Raw genomic sequence first — 16238 nt, 5'->3', positions numbered from 1 at the left:
CTCAAAATCGGTCCAACGGTTTATACTGCAGGGCGTGTCAAAGAAATATTATACATACATCCATAAACTCGAAAAACCTAACCCTCTTTTTTCCGTAGTCGGGGAAAAATTTGGGAAATTTTTCAATATCTGGCAACATTACACGCACACAGAAGCACCGTGTACGTACAGTGCAGCGGCGAAATGACAGCACACATAGCTTTATTGAAAATGACGATAAATTATTCGGTTTAGTTCGGCAACGCTCCATCTGTCTTTTATTTTGTAATCTAAGGTTTAATCTATCAAAATATTTTTTTTTTTATTATCAATAGGCAGAAGTTTGGCCACAATCCCGCCTGATGGGAAGCGGCGACGTAGCCTACTTGGTTGCACGTCTGCCTAGAAGGAGCCAACAGGATATAATAATATTCTCACCTAATATAAAATTGATAAGTTAACAAATACCTATGCAAAAGCCTTATAGCTTCTTCTCCTTATATTTAAAACTGTCAGTTCTACTGCAGTATTTATGCAACACTTACATAAAATGTACCAGATAAACGTTCTCCGTGTTATAGTTGTTAAATTTACTCATAATGTAACCAGTGTGGCACTATCTATAGTCATATCATTAGTGATGTCGACCGCAACCATATGCGGGAACATCGCATTAAATGAACAACCAATATTGTATATTGTTCGATAGATGATCGAATTATTCATAAGTAATGTTATATAGCTGAAGAGTTTGTTTGGCTACGTGCTAATCTCAGGAACTACTGGTCCGATTTGAAAAATTATTTCAATGTTAGATAGCCCATTTATAGAGGAAAACTAGAGACGATATAACTAGAGAAGATATAAGCTAAGACCAATAGGAGCGTAGCAATACTGGTAAAACCGCGGGACGCAACTAGGTGTCAACATATAGGTTCATATAAATATTACAGCAAGTCTAGTCTGATAGCAAATAAAGCTCTGTATTTTGCCCTTGAACTAAATACAAAATAATGTTGATATTGTAATCTAATATAGGAGTTAATAATGTGGTTTCCTATCGTACCTACTATAATTATTATGTGATAGTGGAATCGTATGTCTATCAATTGTAAACATCCGAATGGAATTGGTTTAAATATGGTATCAAGATCAACTATACCTTAGTTATCCTTAATAAATAACAATTATAAGATAAGAAATAAGTACCTAATCATGATTTGAAGAATGACGTAATAAACAAGCTTTATCTAAATTCATAAAACCGAAACGTCTTTGAGACCACCTCTACTTCTCTAGTACGCAAAATGACCTACAAAGAAATAGGAAAAAGTTATGAATCTTGTTGACATAAATTCAAATGTAAAACAACACAAATTTTATAATCATTTTATCAATATTCCTCATTTACCAAATGAAACGAATTTAGCGACCGCACGATACACACTCCATAGTAATAGGAAAACAATGCAAACCGACATTATTGAACAACCTTTGTTTAATCACCTACTGGGTATTATAATTAGCTCTATACATTCAACATACAAATCTAATTACAAATCTCACTAAACGATTTATTCAAAGTAGATGTGTATTACAATATTTATCTTAAAAAAAACTAAAAGATACTATTATATAGTGAACGGTAGATAATACAGAAGAACAGACAAAAAATTACAAACACAGAATAGATGTGACATCACAATAAATCTCCACGCTCAAATTTAACCTCTGCAGACTGTACAGTGTAGTACACAATACCTACTGTATTTTTTGAAAAATAACAAAAAGTACATTGTTGTATGTTAGTATATAAACTACATTTGTTGCCTGCATTTGTTGCCCAGAATATTCTATGATTACTGATTATTATTCAGACGATAATAATTGCTTATTGAATAAACGACGTATTACGATTCATTTAGCGTCCGTGTAACATAAGTGCTGATTTACACAGGGTCAGTAACTGACTACAAATTCGAGGCAAATCAGTGCTGACCCGAAAAAAAACCCTGTGTAAACAGATTTAAAGTCAGTACAGAGGCTTGAAGTCTATGTAAACAGTTAAAGTCAGTCGCGGCGCCGAAATTCGGCGCCGCGACTGACTCGTCTGACTCGACTACTGACCCTGTGTAAATCAGCACTAACGCGTGGAAATAGAAATAATTGAAGGCAATCAACTGATTCTATCTGTCATTGAGTTAAAATAAATAGTAACAAAATTCAATCGACTATGAATGAAACACCGAAATAAGATCAGACTCTATCCTGACTAATATTATGAAAACTAAAGTGTGTTATGATTGCGTTTTCCGTAACAGCAAAACGTCTGACGCAATTTTAATGAATTTTAGCATATACTTATAACCTTTAGCGTAGGCTATTTTTCTGTCTCAAAAAACCTACTTACGACCTTCAATCTTCATAAGGTCATTGCTAAAACGTGAACTGAATATATAAAACGAAATATCAACATATATAATTACTGTGGGAACGTTTAGCCAGTGGTCGACTTCTGCAGACCTGTCAACGCCAATTTGTAGCAATTGCTTCGTTTATCGATGGCATGTCGATGTGACGAGCCACTCAATTGTTCTCACATTCGACTCACCTTCCCGACTGATAACTCGTGCTAATTATGAGAAATCTGTTGACAAACAATGGGACATCACAAACAAATTTTGAAGCGGATAGGATAGCTCTCGGTGAACGATGTCAGACAATGTAAAACTTTTCTGATTAACTCACATATAATCTTAACCATCACATGTTAAAATCCAGACCTCACGATGCAAAATAACTTCTAGTTCTGAAACTACATGTACCAATAGCAAAAATATAGATCGTCTCAAAATAGATCCATATAAAGATATGCGGGAAGAATAAATTGAATTTTCTCCAACACCGGCTGCGGCCTCAAGTGCGACGTTCAATTACGCTAGGTCAACGAGATTTCTACGACTTCCACTTATGTCCAATACACCCATACAAAGAAATCAATCTTCTTTAATAACTGCCGAGTCGCTTAACCCTTAATTACTCGCGTGGGGTATATCTGACCCCACGGCGTATTTGAAGCGTCGTATCTCCGCCATTTTTAAAGCTACCTGCGTGCCGTTCTTAGTAGCTGCCTAAATACCTTCCCCGTCGCGAATCAGTCGCGAGCGCCGCTCCATGTCGTGTGATTGTGTCAGGAGATCGCGTCTGGGGTATATATTGCCCCACGCGAGTATTCGTGCAACTTTTTTTGGACGAGTGAGTATATGTATTTTTATTTTATAATGTGCAGTACATATACTAAATAGTTCGTTTTTTACTTATCTTTGTTTTCTGTTTATTTGTTTTAGGTTAGAACGCCTAAAATGGCAATTAAGCTTCTTTCTGACTACCAGATTGTTAAGCGTTTGGAAGACGACGAAGAAAGCATCATAGATAGTCCCGATGAAGATGAGGTAGACGAGGACGTGATCCAGAGTGACCACAACTCAACCAAATGTGTGTTAGCTATAACGTCGGCAAAATACGTACAAAATATGGCCTATGGTTATATTTACCACACTGCCTAGGGCCATACAAAAACGGAAAAAAAATGCTCAAGTTCAGGATCCTAGCCCCACTTCCAGAGGTGGTCCATCGACAACTTATAAAAGGTGCCATATCTGTCCAAGGTCAAAGGATAAAAAAATAAGATTTATGTGTGCCAAATGCCACCAGAAAGATTGTCACGACCATTCCACTATGATATGTGATAAATGTATTGATTAAAAACTTCCTAAATTTAAAGTTTCATCTTTAAAAGTTTATTACATTTATATTGATTAAAGATAGTTAATAATTTAGAACAATGTTGTCTCTTTCTAATTTTTATAATAAAAATAAAAGTATGTCATTAAAAATATGTTTTATTGTACCTTTAAAATGTTGGTGAAAAGAGTTTGTATAAACAAATGTGTATGTCAAATACCTATGTGTCATCTTATAATTTCTCTCTTCCGTCTTTACCCTTCGTACTACGCGCATCGTCTAATAAAGAATCTTAAGTTTATTTAACAATCTTTGCTTTTTCCTGCCCAAAACCCATCAGGTTATGGGCCCAGGACGTTATCTTTGCTCTGTATATAATTATTTTTGAGTTTTGGCAGAATAAAAGTAATTTTATAAATAAACTAAAACGCCCGTCCATACATGTAAAAATGGCGACATCGACATCGGTTTCGATTTTAACTCCTGTGGAGAAGTTGAGCGGCATAGAAAACTACAGTAATTGGAAGTTCCAACTGAAAATGCTACTCATTCACGAGGACTTATGGGACGTCGTTTCGGAAGATAAAACTGAAGATGTCAAAGATGCGGCTTATATGAAGAGATCTCAGAAAGCTCTTGCTAAGATCTGTTTGTCAGTAAAGCCCTCGGTTTTTACGCATGTAAGGAACGCAGAGACGGCGCGGGATGCATGGATTAATTTGCAAAAGGCGTACGAAGACAAGGGGTTGTCAAGGAGACTGAGTTTGCTTCGTCTTTTGTTTGCAACAAAATTATGCGAATGTGAAAGCATGGAAGCTTACGTTGCGAAGATTAGCGACCTAAGTCAACAGCTGAACGATATTGGTTCACCTCTTGAAGACGATTTCGTTGCAGTTCTCTTACTGAGTGGCTTGTCTCAAGACTTTGATCCACTCATAATGGCACTTGAAAATTCTAATATCAAGTTGTCGAGTGAAGTTGTCAAAGCGAAGCTCATGCAGGAGAAGCATCGACGTGATGAAAAAGGTGACACGAGTTCAACAGCGTTGGTGGCGGCACGTAAGAAAATCAAATGCTTTAAGTGCAAGAAGCTTGGTCACTTCTCGAGGAACTGTAAATCTGTGAAACCAGTTAAGGCGGAGAGCTCAACAAACCAGTTACTATTGACAGCATTATCAGCTTGTGTGCAGAATGATATATGGTTAATAGACTCTGGTGCGAGTAGTCATATGTGTCATGACAGGAATATACTAAATAACTTTGTTCCTGGTTATGTGTCTGAAGTCAAGGTGGCTAATGGTGAAAAACTATTTACTGCTGGTCGTGGTGATGTAAAAGTAAATTTGAAATTAGGCATCAAAACAATCAGTGAAGTTTATCATGTACCGAATTTAGCTACAAACTTGTTGTCAGTCAGTGCGTTAACTAGGAAGGGTTTTAGAGTTATTTTTAATGAAAAATGTTGTAATATATTCTATGGTAAAAAGCTAGCAGCTACAGCTGTACATAAAAATGGTGTTTATCAATTAGAAACTGCAGAATCTGTTAGAGAGCGTGATCTGTGTGTGGTAGGATGTGGTGGCTGTTCTATGTTTTCAGGGAATAGTGTAGAATCTGCGACTACCAAGGTAAATACAGAAGCTCAAGATTTAGTGCAGAAGAAAGCATCTGAGAGCTGTAAGAAAGAAACTGAGCTGAGTTTCCAGGCGGCTGCTAACTCTGTTACGCAGGAGACATGGCACAGGAGACTAGGACATCTCAATATGAGGAGTATGCATTTGTTAATGAAAGGTATGGCTAGTGGTATTACTTATGATAAATCACAGTTCAGTCAATGTGAAGCTTGTGTTAAGGGGAAGCTTAGCAAATTACCTTTTCCTAAGAAGGCACAAAGTAGGTCAAATGAACTGTTAGGTGTTGTACACAGTGATTTATGCGGGCCTATGCCAGTGAAATCTTTCGGTGGTGCTAGTTACTTCCTCACGTTTATTGATGATTGTAGTAGGAAAACATGGATTTATTTTCTGAAAAATAAGAGTGAAGTTTTCGATAACTTCAAACATTTCAAGGCAATGGTGGAGAACCAAACCAATAGAAAAATAAAATTGTTGAGGACGGATAATGGAGGCGAATATGTCAATTCTATATTCCAGGAATATTTGAAGGATAACGGCATCATTCACCAGACTACCATACCGCACTCGCCTCAGCAGAACGGTGTTGCTGAGCGGGCCAACAGGACAATCGTCGAGAAGGCTCGTAGCATGTTACGAGACGCAGGCTTAGATGGGCAGTTCTGGGCAGAAGCGGTCAATACCGCTGTTTATTTGAAGAACCGGTCCCCTACAAAAGCAGTCTACGGTAGTACGCCAGAGGAAAAATGGACTAATGAGAAGGTGAATCTTAGCCATTTACGTATATTTGGTTGTGTGGTTTATGCCTTGACACAGAATCGTAAGAAATTAGATTCAAAATGTAAACCTTACATTTTTGTAGGATATTGTGAAAATAGTAAGGGTTATAGATTGATTGATCCAGAGAATCTCAGCAAAATTATTAAATCAAGGGATGTTGCTTTCTTTGAAAACAAATTCTATACAAAAAACACTGAAAAATGTGAAAATGGTGATTTTTTCATGATGATAAATAATTTACAGACTGAGAATTTAAACTCAAATGATTCTCATGTTGAAGTGGCACAGTCTGAAAATTCACTATCACCAGAAAAAGGGGAAGAAAATGAGATTGTAACTAATCCCAGAAGACAGTGTATTTTTGAGTTAGATGACTCTGACAGCAGTAGAAGTAGAAGTCTTGGTATGAAAAGATAAACCATGTGTTGGTTACAAAACTTTGTTTCAGAAGACTGTCCTCAGAGCCCTGCGTGTATTTTAAATCAAATGGTGAAGAATTAGTCATCATTGGGTTGTATGTGGACGATATATTATTATTTTCAACCAGAAATTCACAAATGAAAGTTGAAATAAAGAAGAAACTCATGCAAGAATTCGAAATGAAGGATTTAGGGCCAGCCAGCCATATACTTGGTATGCGCATCACAAGATATATCTATCTTGATCAGTCTAGTTACATAAAGAATGTTTTAGACCGTTTTCATATGACTGACTGTAAGCCAGCTCAAACTCCAATGGAATCGGGATTGAAACTTGTAAAGGCTGATAAAAAGGAGGAGAATTTGGAATATAGAAATTTAATTGGTTGTTTAAATTATATTTCAGTTAGCTCCAGGCCAGACATCGCGCACGCGGTAAGCATGCTGAGCCAGTATAATGATTGTTATGATCAGCGTCATTGGAAGGCCGCGAAACGCGTACTACGGTATTTAAAGGGTACTGTAAACTACAAACTTGTTTTTAGTAGAAGTGGTCTAGACATCAATGGGTATATTGATGCTGACTGGGCTTCGTGTGAGGTCGATCGTAGGTCGTACACTGGGTGTTTCACTGTGTTTCAAATTGGGAAATGTTCTGTATCGTGGGAAAGTAGAAAACAGCGAACAGTCGCTCTTTCTAGCACAGAAGCAGAATATATGGCTCTATCAGATTCTTGTAAAGAAGCGTTATTCATAAGAACTCTGTTGTATGAATTGTTAGGTAGGCATTGTTCTGTTACGATTTTTAATGATAACCAATCAGCACAAAAATTGTGTAAGAATCCTATGTATCATGCTCGTACGAAACATATAGATGTGCGGCATCATTTTATAAGAGAAGTTGTAAAAGATAATATTGTTAATTTGAATTATTTGTGTACTTCTGAAATGACTGCCGATATTTTAACAAAACCACTTACTAAAGAAAAGCATTATAAGTTTGTAACGTGTTTAGGTTTACAATAAATTTGTTAAATTCTTAAATTGTAAAAACTAAACTTGTTTAATGTTGTACAATAATTATGTACCTACACATTTGTTTAAGGGCCAGTGTTGGTGAAAAGAGTTTGTATAAACAAATGTGTATGTCAAATACCTATGTGTCATCTTATAATTTCTCTCTTCCGTCTTTACCCTTCGTACTACGCGCATCGTCTAATAAAGAATCTTAAGTTTATTTAACAATCTTTGCTTTTTCCTGCCCAAAACCCATCATAAAATTGGGGTTAAATATACCCCACGCGAGCGTAAGTGTAACTATATGGACGCGAGTAATTAAGGGTTAATCAGAATCTATAAAAAACTTTGCAGGGGACATCTCGAATGTTCAGCTAATTTATTTTGCAACGCTATAAGATTTTAAATATGTACATAATTTACTTACGTTGAGACATATTCCTATCATTCAAATATTGTTCCCTGTCTTGCGTACTTGCTCAATAGAGTATATTAATATGCAGGTAGGTAAGTACTTATATTACAGCTTGTATTACCCGTAAACAACTATCAACCCTAACCAGGTAAAGAATCAAATATTTCAAATACAATAGAATCCAAAGCCCACACGTCGATACCTCGAGTACTGTCATATGTCGCGGCTGTGGTCCCTTAGCGCGGATGTAACCTTGAAAGAGATTCCGTCAGATGTTCGCCGGGGCGGGTCTAGCGCGCGGGCCGGGTGCCGCAGCCAACGGACGCCCGCCAAAAACCGGATCCGAACCCAAACCGTTCACATTGACCGCGTAAACTTCCAGAAGCATTTTAACGAATTCTCGTCACACGAGTATAAATTTATACGCATGAATATTGTTAGAACTTTAAAGGAATATGATATTAAGTTCAAAGTCTTTCAAATATTTTATAAGTTAATTTTCCTGAATTTTTGTCCAAGTCCATTTATTATCGTTACAGAATTATACGTCACTTAAATTCGATACCTAAGGTTACGTCAATGTCTTTACTCATAAGCCAAGGAAGTAAGCAAAGAGCAAATTGCTGAGATATAAACTGAGCAAACCGCAAACAGTATCTGTTGACTCGCGTACGAGTTGAACGGAACGAGTTATCGTCGGCTGCGAGTAATTATGAAGCCTGTCAATGGAATGTTCTAGCGAACAGTCACGGTGTCCAGTATCCACAATGAGATGAATTAACTCAACGCCCGCATATTTTATATTTCCGTCCATTTGTAGCCGAACGAGGTTCACCTAATCGCCCACTAATATTGTTGTGAATGTATAGGAATGACTAATCACGAATCATTTCAAACACGCCTGCAGATAACAATTTCTGGTCCAACTGCATATTTTATTTTATGCACAATTGAAGATATGATAATTGTATGTGGAAAACAAGTTTTTAGAATATATTAAGAAATTATCTTTCATTTTATCGCATTAAGTTACCAAGCATAACATGCTAAATATATATAAACCTTCTTTAACATTGTAAGCTGAGATAAGACCGTAACAAATATCCGATAACGCAGATATGAGCCTTAGAACCAATCAATTATTGAAGCCCGGTGAAAACAAACCGTTTCGCCTGCATGCACGCCAGCAGATGTTACATTTTAACATTTATTAAACCGTTTTAAGCGTATTCCATCTCTGTTAATTATACCGTAATCGTAATACAGCTGTGTTACGGAGTAAGTATCTAAACTTGTCCTGTCAACGTGACCCCCAACTAATTTGCATGTGCAGAATTATGCGACGTATTTACTGCGCCTTTTTATGGCACATTAATCGTGAACAATAACGTCGCGATAGTATTGTCTCATTGGCCCACTTCTTAATGCATAATAGGACGACGACTTAAGCTTACTTTCTATTATTCACTTAGCCAGTAAATAATTTAAATAAACACAATTAAAGCCAATATTAACCCTCTTCCATACCTCGTTTTAATGTACAACATTGATAAATTGATTTAAGGTATTCGATTAACGGTTACTTAACTAGAACTCGCTTCAACATCATCGCAAGCTAGTAGCGAGCTCCGAGCAGCATTATCCATCCCACGATACGGCGATTGCCGGCTGGCGCACTCAGTGCAGCCGCACCGGGCGAAGGCGCCCAGCAGCGGGGAGCGGGGGAGGCGCCCCCCCGGTGACGTCACGCGCCGTAATTATTTCCATTGAGCCGAGCGTGCGCGAACCGAGTCGACGGCAAACGAACGCCGTCCCGGAGCCAACGAGAATTACATCTTTTCTAGTACGCGTCCGACTTTTAGCAAGTACGTTCGTTACCGCAGGCCACACCGCGAGGCCGTTATTCTGTGCGAAGTGTGACAGTGTGTTGTGAATGAAGATTGACGTGTGGAATACATCTCGGTTTATCATTTTTGTATCATAAAAGTGCCCTTCGTGTGAGCGCCCCCGTTTGCCCGCCGTTTGTCGACGCGGGTCTAGCTTTCTATTGAGCGCGCTGGACGACCGAATCGATGAAGAGCCACAGTCGGCCAGAATGACAACTCGCACATTGATCGAGTGAGTGTCGACAATAGAACTTACTTCTTATGTTTTTACTTTTAGTGCGAAATGGTTACGCGACCGTGTCGCCAGGGGAGTGTTATCGGACGATCTATATTTGTCAGTTTCTCGAACACATCAGGGTGGCCGCGGCTCGTGCGGGCGGACCGGTGCAATGTGCATCGCGACAAACACTAATTAGCAAATGACAAAGAGAACGGCCGCCGCTCGCACAATGAAACCCCCGGTCTTTGAACCGCACTCGCGTTTGATCTAATAGACACGTCTTAAATTACTCGTGTTAAAATATTAATCTAACCTCGGTGAAAGTGAGAGGTTTCACATTCAAGTAATGAATATGAAACTGCTTTAAATTCAAAAATAAATATTCAATTAACTAAATATCAATGCTAACTAGGTAGTTAGTTCGCACAATAATCATTTATAATGACTTCTCTGTTTGCTAAGAGAAACAAAAAACATTAACTTTGCTAACGTAAACACTTAGTTAACGAGTAACAATGTTAAATACCTATTTAATTGTATCTTGAAACACTTTTAAGATCATACTGTATGTTATTCCAACCGGAATTTCCTTTTTATTCAATATATTACGCTGTTCGTTTCACGTCACTTATAATCTACTAGTGGTCCGCCCCGGCTTCGCCCGTGGTACCTACATGTTTAAACTATCCTATCTCTCAAGTTGGATCGAACTGCACATGGTGTGCGAATTTTATTATAATCGGTTAAGTGGTTTAGGAGTCCATTGAGGACAAACATTGTGACACGAGATTTATATATATTAAGATTATAGTGAGTTCCATATTATGAACCTATTTCTTATAAAAATAACAAACACATTATCTACTTACATAACTGATAGTAATAATAGTAATATATTCGTCACTTTCAACAAACAAGTTGATCCATTTTTTAAGAGATATTTTCTCAATTTCAGGAACTATTCAATCCAATGGTGATTGGATGACGATCTCAGCTCGCTCCCCGGATAAGGAGCCGACGCCACCCAAGCAGATCAACTACGCCGAGCCGCTCGTCGAGTCCGTGCGCGTGTACCTGGCCAATGAGCTGCCCACCAAGCAGCTAGCGCTGGTGCCCCGCGCCGCGTCGCCACCCGCCAGCCACCCGCCTGCGCCGCCCGTGTGCCATGCGGACATCGTGACCGACACGGCCCGTGAAGACATCAAAGGAATCAACTTCGAAGCTCGTCTCAACCGAAATGACCTAAACAACAACGCGTCACGCCGTCAGAACGAAACTCGTGAAATGCCAAACCAAGCTGAACTCATGCAGCGGCAACCGCTGCTGGCTCGCAACGTCAAGTTGGACGCGCCCCAACCGACCACAGACGAGTCCGATCCCGATCAGGACCACTCCCCGCAGCGCACTCACGCCGGTGACTTCATAGTCGAACTGCCACCGGGCACGGTCAGGGAGGAAAGATATCCAAAGGAAATATGGAAGACAATAATTTCATTCTTCTTCCTGTTCATATGCGTATGCATAAACATGATGTCTCTGTCGCTCGTGCACGAGCGACTTCCAGACAGAAACACAACGGCCCCACTGAATGATATAGTGCTAGATAACATAACGGCGCGGGACTGGGGACTGGCGGTGTCAGAATATCTCATCATGATATCGACGACTGTGGCAATGCTAGTGGTAGTTTTCCACAAACACAGATTTATCGTCGCGCGCCGCTTGTTTTTCATCATCGGTCTCCTGTATTTGTACCGATCGCTCACCATGTTCGTAACCGTCCTGCCCGTTTCGAGCACAACGTATTATTGCAGTCCCAAGAGCAACAATACGACACCGCTTCTAGTTATAAGAAGGATGTTCTATTTAATATCAGGATTCGGCCTGTCCATCAACGGAAAGCATACCTACTGTGGAGACTATATTTACTCGGGACACACCATGGTCCTAGTGTTGAGTTACCTCATAGTCGCAGAATATTCACCAAAGAAGCTTTGGCCTGTCCACTGGGCGATGTGGGGCTCCGCCTTACTCGGAGTGTCGTTCGTGCTGCTCGCCCACGGCCACTACACGGTGGACGTGGTAATCGCGTATTACATAACCACCAGACTGTTCTGGACATTCCACTCTCTGCTGGTAACGCCGCATCGGACCGGCAACGGGTACAACCACTACATGATCCAGCGCGAGTGGTGGTACTGGATCTTTACGTACCTGGAGCGGAACGTGCGCGGGCCTGTGCCACGGCGCTACGACTGGCCGCTGCCGTGGCCGCGCACCAAGCTGTTCAGCCGCCTCAGCTAGTGACGCGCGCGTCCGCCGTCGCCGCCCCCGCCGGAACGCGTATGACGCTCACCTTCTGCGAATGCCGCTTCAGCACCTGCAGCTCCTTTGGACTGGTGCGCGTGCAGATGGCTAAGGTGAGCGTGTAGTCGAACTGATGGACGATCAGGTTCAGGTAGACGGTCTCCTCCCAGTCGATTTCGGGATCGCCGATTGGCAGCTTCTTGGAATCCTTGCGGAAGACCTCGACGTCAGTCTGCGAACAAGCCGGCCGGCGATGCAGCGGTTAGCCTCGATCTGGCGCCGTGCGAGCGCGTCGCGGGGCCCGCGCGCCCACGGCGGTTACATGTGATACACGATAGACTCTGTGCGTGCCGCGAGTAGCGACCTCCCTAGCGCAAAATGTTCTATTTAATACCTAAGACCTCTGTATGCTTTTATTGTTAATAGATTAAGAGATCAAATTTTAATTGACGATGAACAATAACAAATGATCAATTACTATAATGAACTGTCAACTGTTGAAAATTTGAAATTTTTGTTTTATAATTGTATATTTTATAAGTGGTTATAATCAATCTCGAGTCTAACAAAGAACATACTATTTATTAACAAAAAATATACTGTGATTCGTTTTTGAATAACGTTGACTGAGTGCGTGCGTGTGTTGTGAGGCGAGTGGTTGTATTAGTGCATACTACGAAGTACATTCTTGTTGTAATAGCAGCCTATTGTAAGAAATAATATTTTTATATTGTTTAAAATAAAGTACATTATAACTGTTGTAAAGCAGACTTTTGTATTTCCAAAAAAATATTTCTCGTAGAATTTGATAATTTTAATCCGTATGGTGCTAAATCTAGGATCTTATCTAGCGAAATTTCAATGAACATATATGGCAAGTCTATACGCTAAACGACATTAGATAACGATAGTCTGAATATAAATACTTTTGTGACTTGCTGCACAAACTGAATTCATTTACATTATTTGCTTTTAAATCAGAACAAAGACTCGATACGTGAAGGTCTATCCAGTTAAATATTTTTAAATACGTCATAATGCAAGCTAAATAATGCTTAGGTTTGTGTATAAGTACTATTGAAATTGAATATTGATGTTTAGCAAGAACCTATTATATGATAACCGTCTCATATCTTAGTATGTAAAGTGTTTATCTTCACGTATTTGTAAAACCTCAATGATAACATTGAATCGAAATTATATAGAAAACATTGCATTTATACATCAATTTGTTTCTACACTTGTTAAAATTAATCTTTGCAATGTAACATTGTTGTCTTTGTCGTGTAAGCGAGCGGAAACTAAAATCTAAATAATTGTAGTCGGCCTTACTCTTTTATAGTTTAAGTAACATGATCTGTAGCAACACAACTGTCACACGACCAAAGTGTAACCTCGTATTGAATCCAGAACAACAATTCGCTCAACGTGTACCTACTTTACTGGTTCCACTTCGGTCGCGTGGCACGGAGTGTGCACCCACGCGAGTTGCTGGCTATTCGGTACTCACTTCGTATTTGGGCAAGTATCGGGAGGAACCCTTGACGTGTCGCTTGCGGACAAAGAACAGTAGATCGTCGCAGTCTATAGACTGTTCCTCTTGGAACAGGAAGTGGCGCACGAACAGGTCTGTCCAGTACGTCGTCCCCTGCAGCACTACGAAGCCGGAATCTGAAAAATCACACTTAATACTATCTCGTTTCCTATTTCCGAACCCTCTTCATCTTTCTTTTGCTATATTTAATCTATTTTCATCGCTTCCGAGTCCACCACGGCCAGTGTAGTTACCTAAAGTCAAGTGCCTTCGAGGATTGTTTACCCTTAACTATTAGATTGTATATAGTTAACTTATAGCTGTTTTAATATTTCAGTTTTAAACAAATCGTTTAGAATACTGTTATCGAATGTGATAATAAATTACTAGTTATGTTTGCTTCGTCAATGCACTTTATATCATGTTTTAATGTATTTTAATGTTTAAGGATTGTTTTAAGCTTGGTCAAGGTCACTATATTATTAAGTTTGGATCGTGGCTACTGAGCGAGAGCACCGCTTCGCTCCTCTGTATATATATATTGGTCACTGAACATGTCGCTTTATCGCAGTCATGCGTAATGAATTGTAACAAAAATGAAATGAGATTTGTACCTCCGAAAGATATTTATTATATATTGTAAATATAATTTATTGTTTAAGAGATCGAAGACGAATAAAATAATGTAATAATTGAACCTTAGAATTGAACTTTGATATATTTTGTTCTCATTATTCTGTGTAATGAAACACTGAAATTGTAAATTCATGAAATCAAATAACCGTTCATAAATTTTAGTGAATGGCGTAAATTATGAATGATATAATGTAATTAATCTACATTCCGTAAGATAATGCAGATGCTTTAGTTATCATGATGTGCTTGAACTAATTGTCAATAGAATACAAATAGTTACTATTTTATTTATGTATGAGAGATAATAAGGCAAGAAAGGAAAACTTTGTGTAATTGAAGATATAACCAGTTATACCATTGCTGTTGTGGATCAAAGTTCAATAAATGTTTTTTCTAAATTTTGTTTCTTTTTGTCACATTCCCATGTCCAATATTTTTAAGTATTATCATGGACCAATATAGTATCAAGACCAATATAGAGTATATTGGGTCCATGGTATTATGAATGAATATTTTTATTAAATAACTAAGTAGTAATATCAGGTCTCTCTAGTGTAACATTTACTGAGCTATAAAAACATATAATGGAATACTAAGATTAGAAAATGCAGTGCATTATATTTTTTATAAATTAATCCTTATTTTAATTTGATGTAGATTTTTCAAAGAGTAGATAAAAGTCGTGAACATTAGCGGCTATTCGTCTATGTATGTATATATGTCGTGGTCATATCGTAGATTTGATCATTTCATGATATGAGTGGCCATTTCACGAAATGGTCGCATATCGTGAAATGGCCAATTTAGTTTGGCCACATCATGATGTGGTTTGGGCAGATCAATGATAAGAAATCGTTTCACGATATGGCCAATTAACGCACGGTTTTTTCATGAAATGACCAAAATTATTTGATCATATCGTAAAATAGTTACATTAATCGTTGGTAGAGGCGCTGCAAGCTCTGTGTTTATGTGATAAGATGGCGGCCGCTGGTGAAAATTAAATTATTCGCAGTTAAAAACTTCATAATTCGTTTAATAACAATATTATGAAGAAAGTCATAGCAAAGAATTTACGACGAAGAGGTACGAGTACTATGGAAAATGTGGATATCTTATATGTATTTAAGAAAAAATGCGACTTAAATAAAATAATTTAAGAAACTACTACTATATTATTATAATTGTTTGTTTTTTAAAAAGCGATCCGCTTTTGGCACTCGCCGGCCGCTGCCGCGGCACGCTCGCTTTGCTCGCTCGGCTCGTGCGTTGTTTATCAAAGTCTAACCTAACCTAACCTAACTGTTTTCTATTGCAAAAACGATTCGCTTCTGGCATTCGCCGGCCGCTACCGCGGCACTAACTTAAATGACATTAAACAAGTTTTTAGAATATAGTTATTCTGATTTTTTTTAATATTTTATGGACTCTTTATATTTTATACGATCTGGCCAAATGTGGATGACCAAATCGTGAAACGTTGACGATTTAACGATCTGATCAAACTATGTTGGCCATTTCACGATATGCGACCATTTCGTGAAATGGCCACTCATATCATGAAATGATCAAATCTACGATATGACCACGACATATACATTATACATGTTTATTAGATTGCCAAATTTAATTAACAATTACTTTTTCTTCACAACCATTTTTAATTT

The 16238-nt window shown here is 38.5% G+C and overlaps 2 protein-coding genes across 3 annotated transcripts in view; one reads left to right on the top strand and one right to left on the bottom strand.

Moving 5' to 3' along the window:
- Positions 1-14969, top strand: part of LOC123692115 (phosphatidylcholine:ceramide cholinephosphotransferase 2-like) — an 83587-nt gene extending 68618 nt beyond the window's left edge. Inside the window, exons 1-2 of one of the 2 annotated variants that reach the window (XM_045636759.1) lie at positions 9755-10106; positions 11050-14969. In XM_045636759.1, coding sequence (XP_045492715.1) covers positions 11076-12398 — 1323 coding nt within the window. In that variant the 5' untranslated portion in view covers positions 9755-10106; positions 11050-11075 and the 3' untranslated portion in view covers positions 12399-14969. Of the gene's footprint in view, positions 1-9754; positions 10107-11049 lie in introns of those variants that run through there. The other variant, XM_045636758.1, reaches the window with a different exon arrangement.
- The window catches only part of LOC123692118 (uncharacterized protein KIAA0930 homolog), a 52394-nt gene that overhangs the window by 34102 nt on the left and 2054 nt on the right, over positions 1-16238 (bottom strand). The window contains exons 2-3 of the mRNA XM_045636763.1: positions 13912-14072; positions 12451-12633 (exon numbers count right to left, since the gene is read on the bottom strand). Of these exons, the coding sequence (XP_045492719.1) occupies positions 12451-12633; positions 13912-14072 (344 nt within the window). The remainder of the gene's footprint in view (positions 1-12450; positions 12634-13911; positions 14073-16238) is intronic.

The sequence above is a fragment of the Colias croceus genome, chromosome 5 (assembly GCF_905220415.1).
Source record: "Colias croceus chromosome 5, ilColCroc2.1".
In the NCBI taxonomy this organism is placed as follows: Eukaryota; Metazoa; Arthropoda; class Insecta; order Lepidoptera; family Pieridae; genus Colias; species Colias croceus.
The sequence above is the reverse complement of the archived record's forward strand: the minus strand, read 5'-3'. Positions and strand labels throughout refer to the sequence as shown.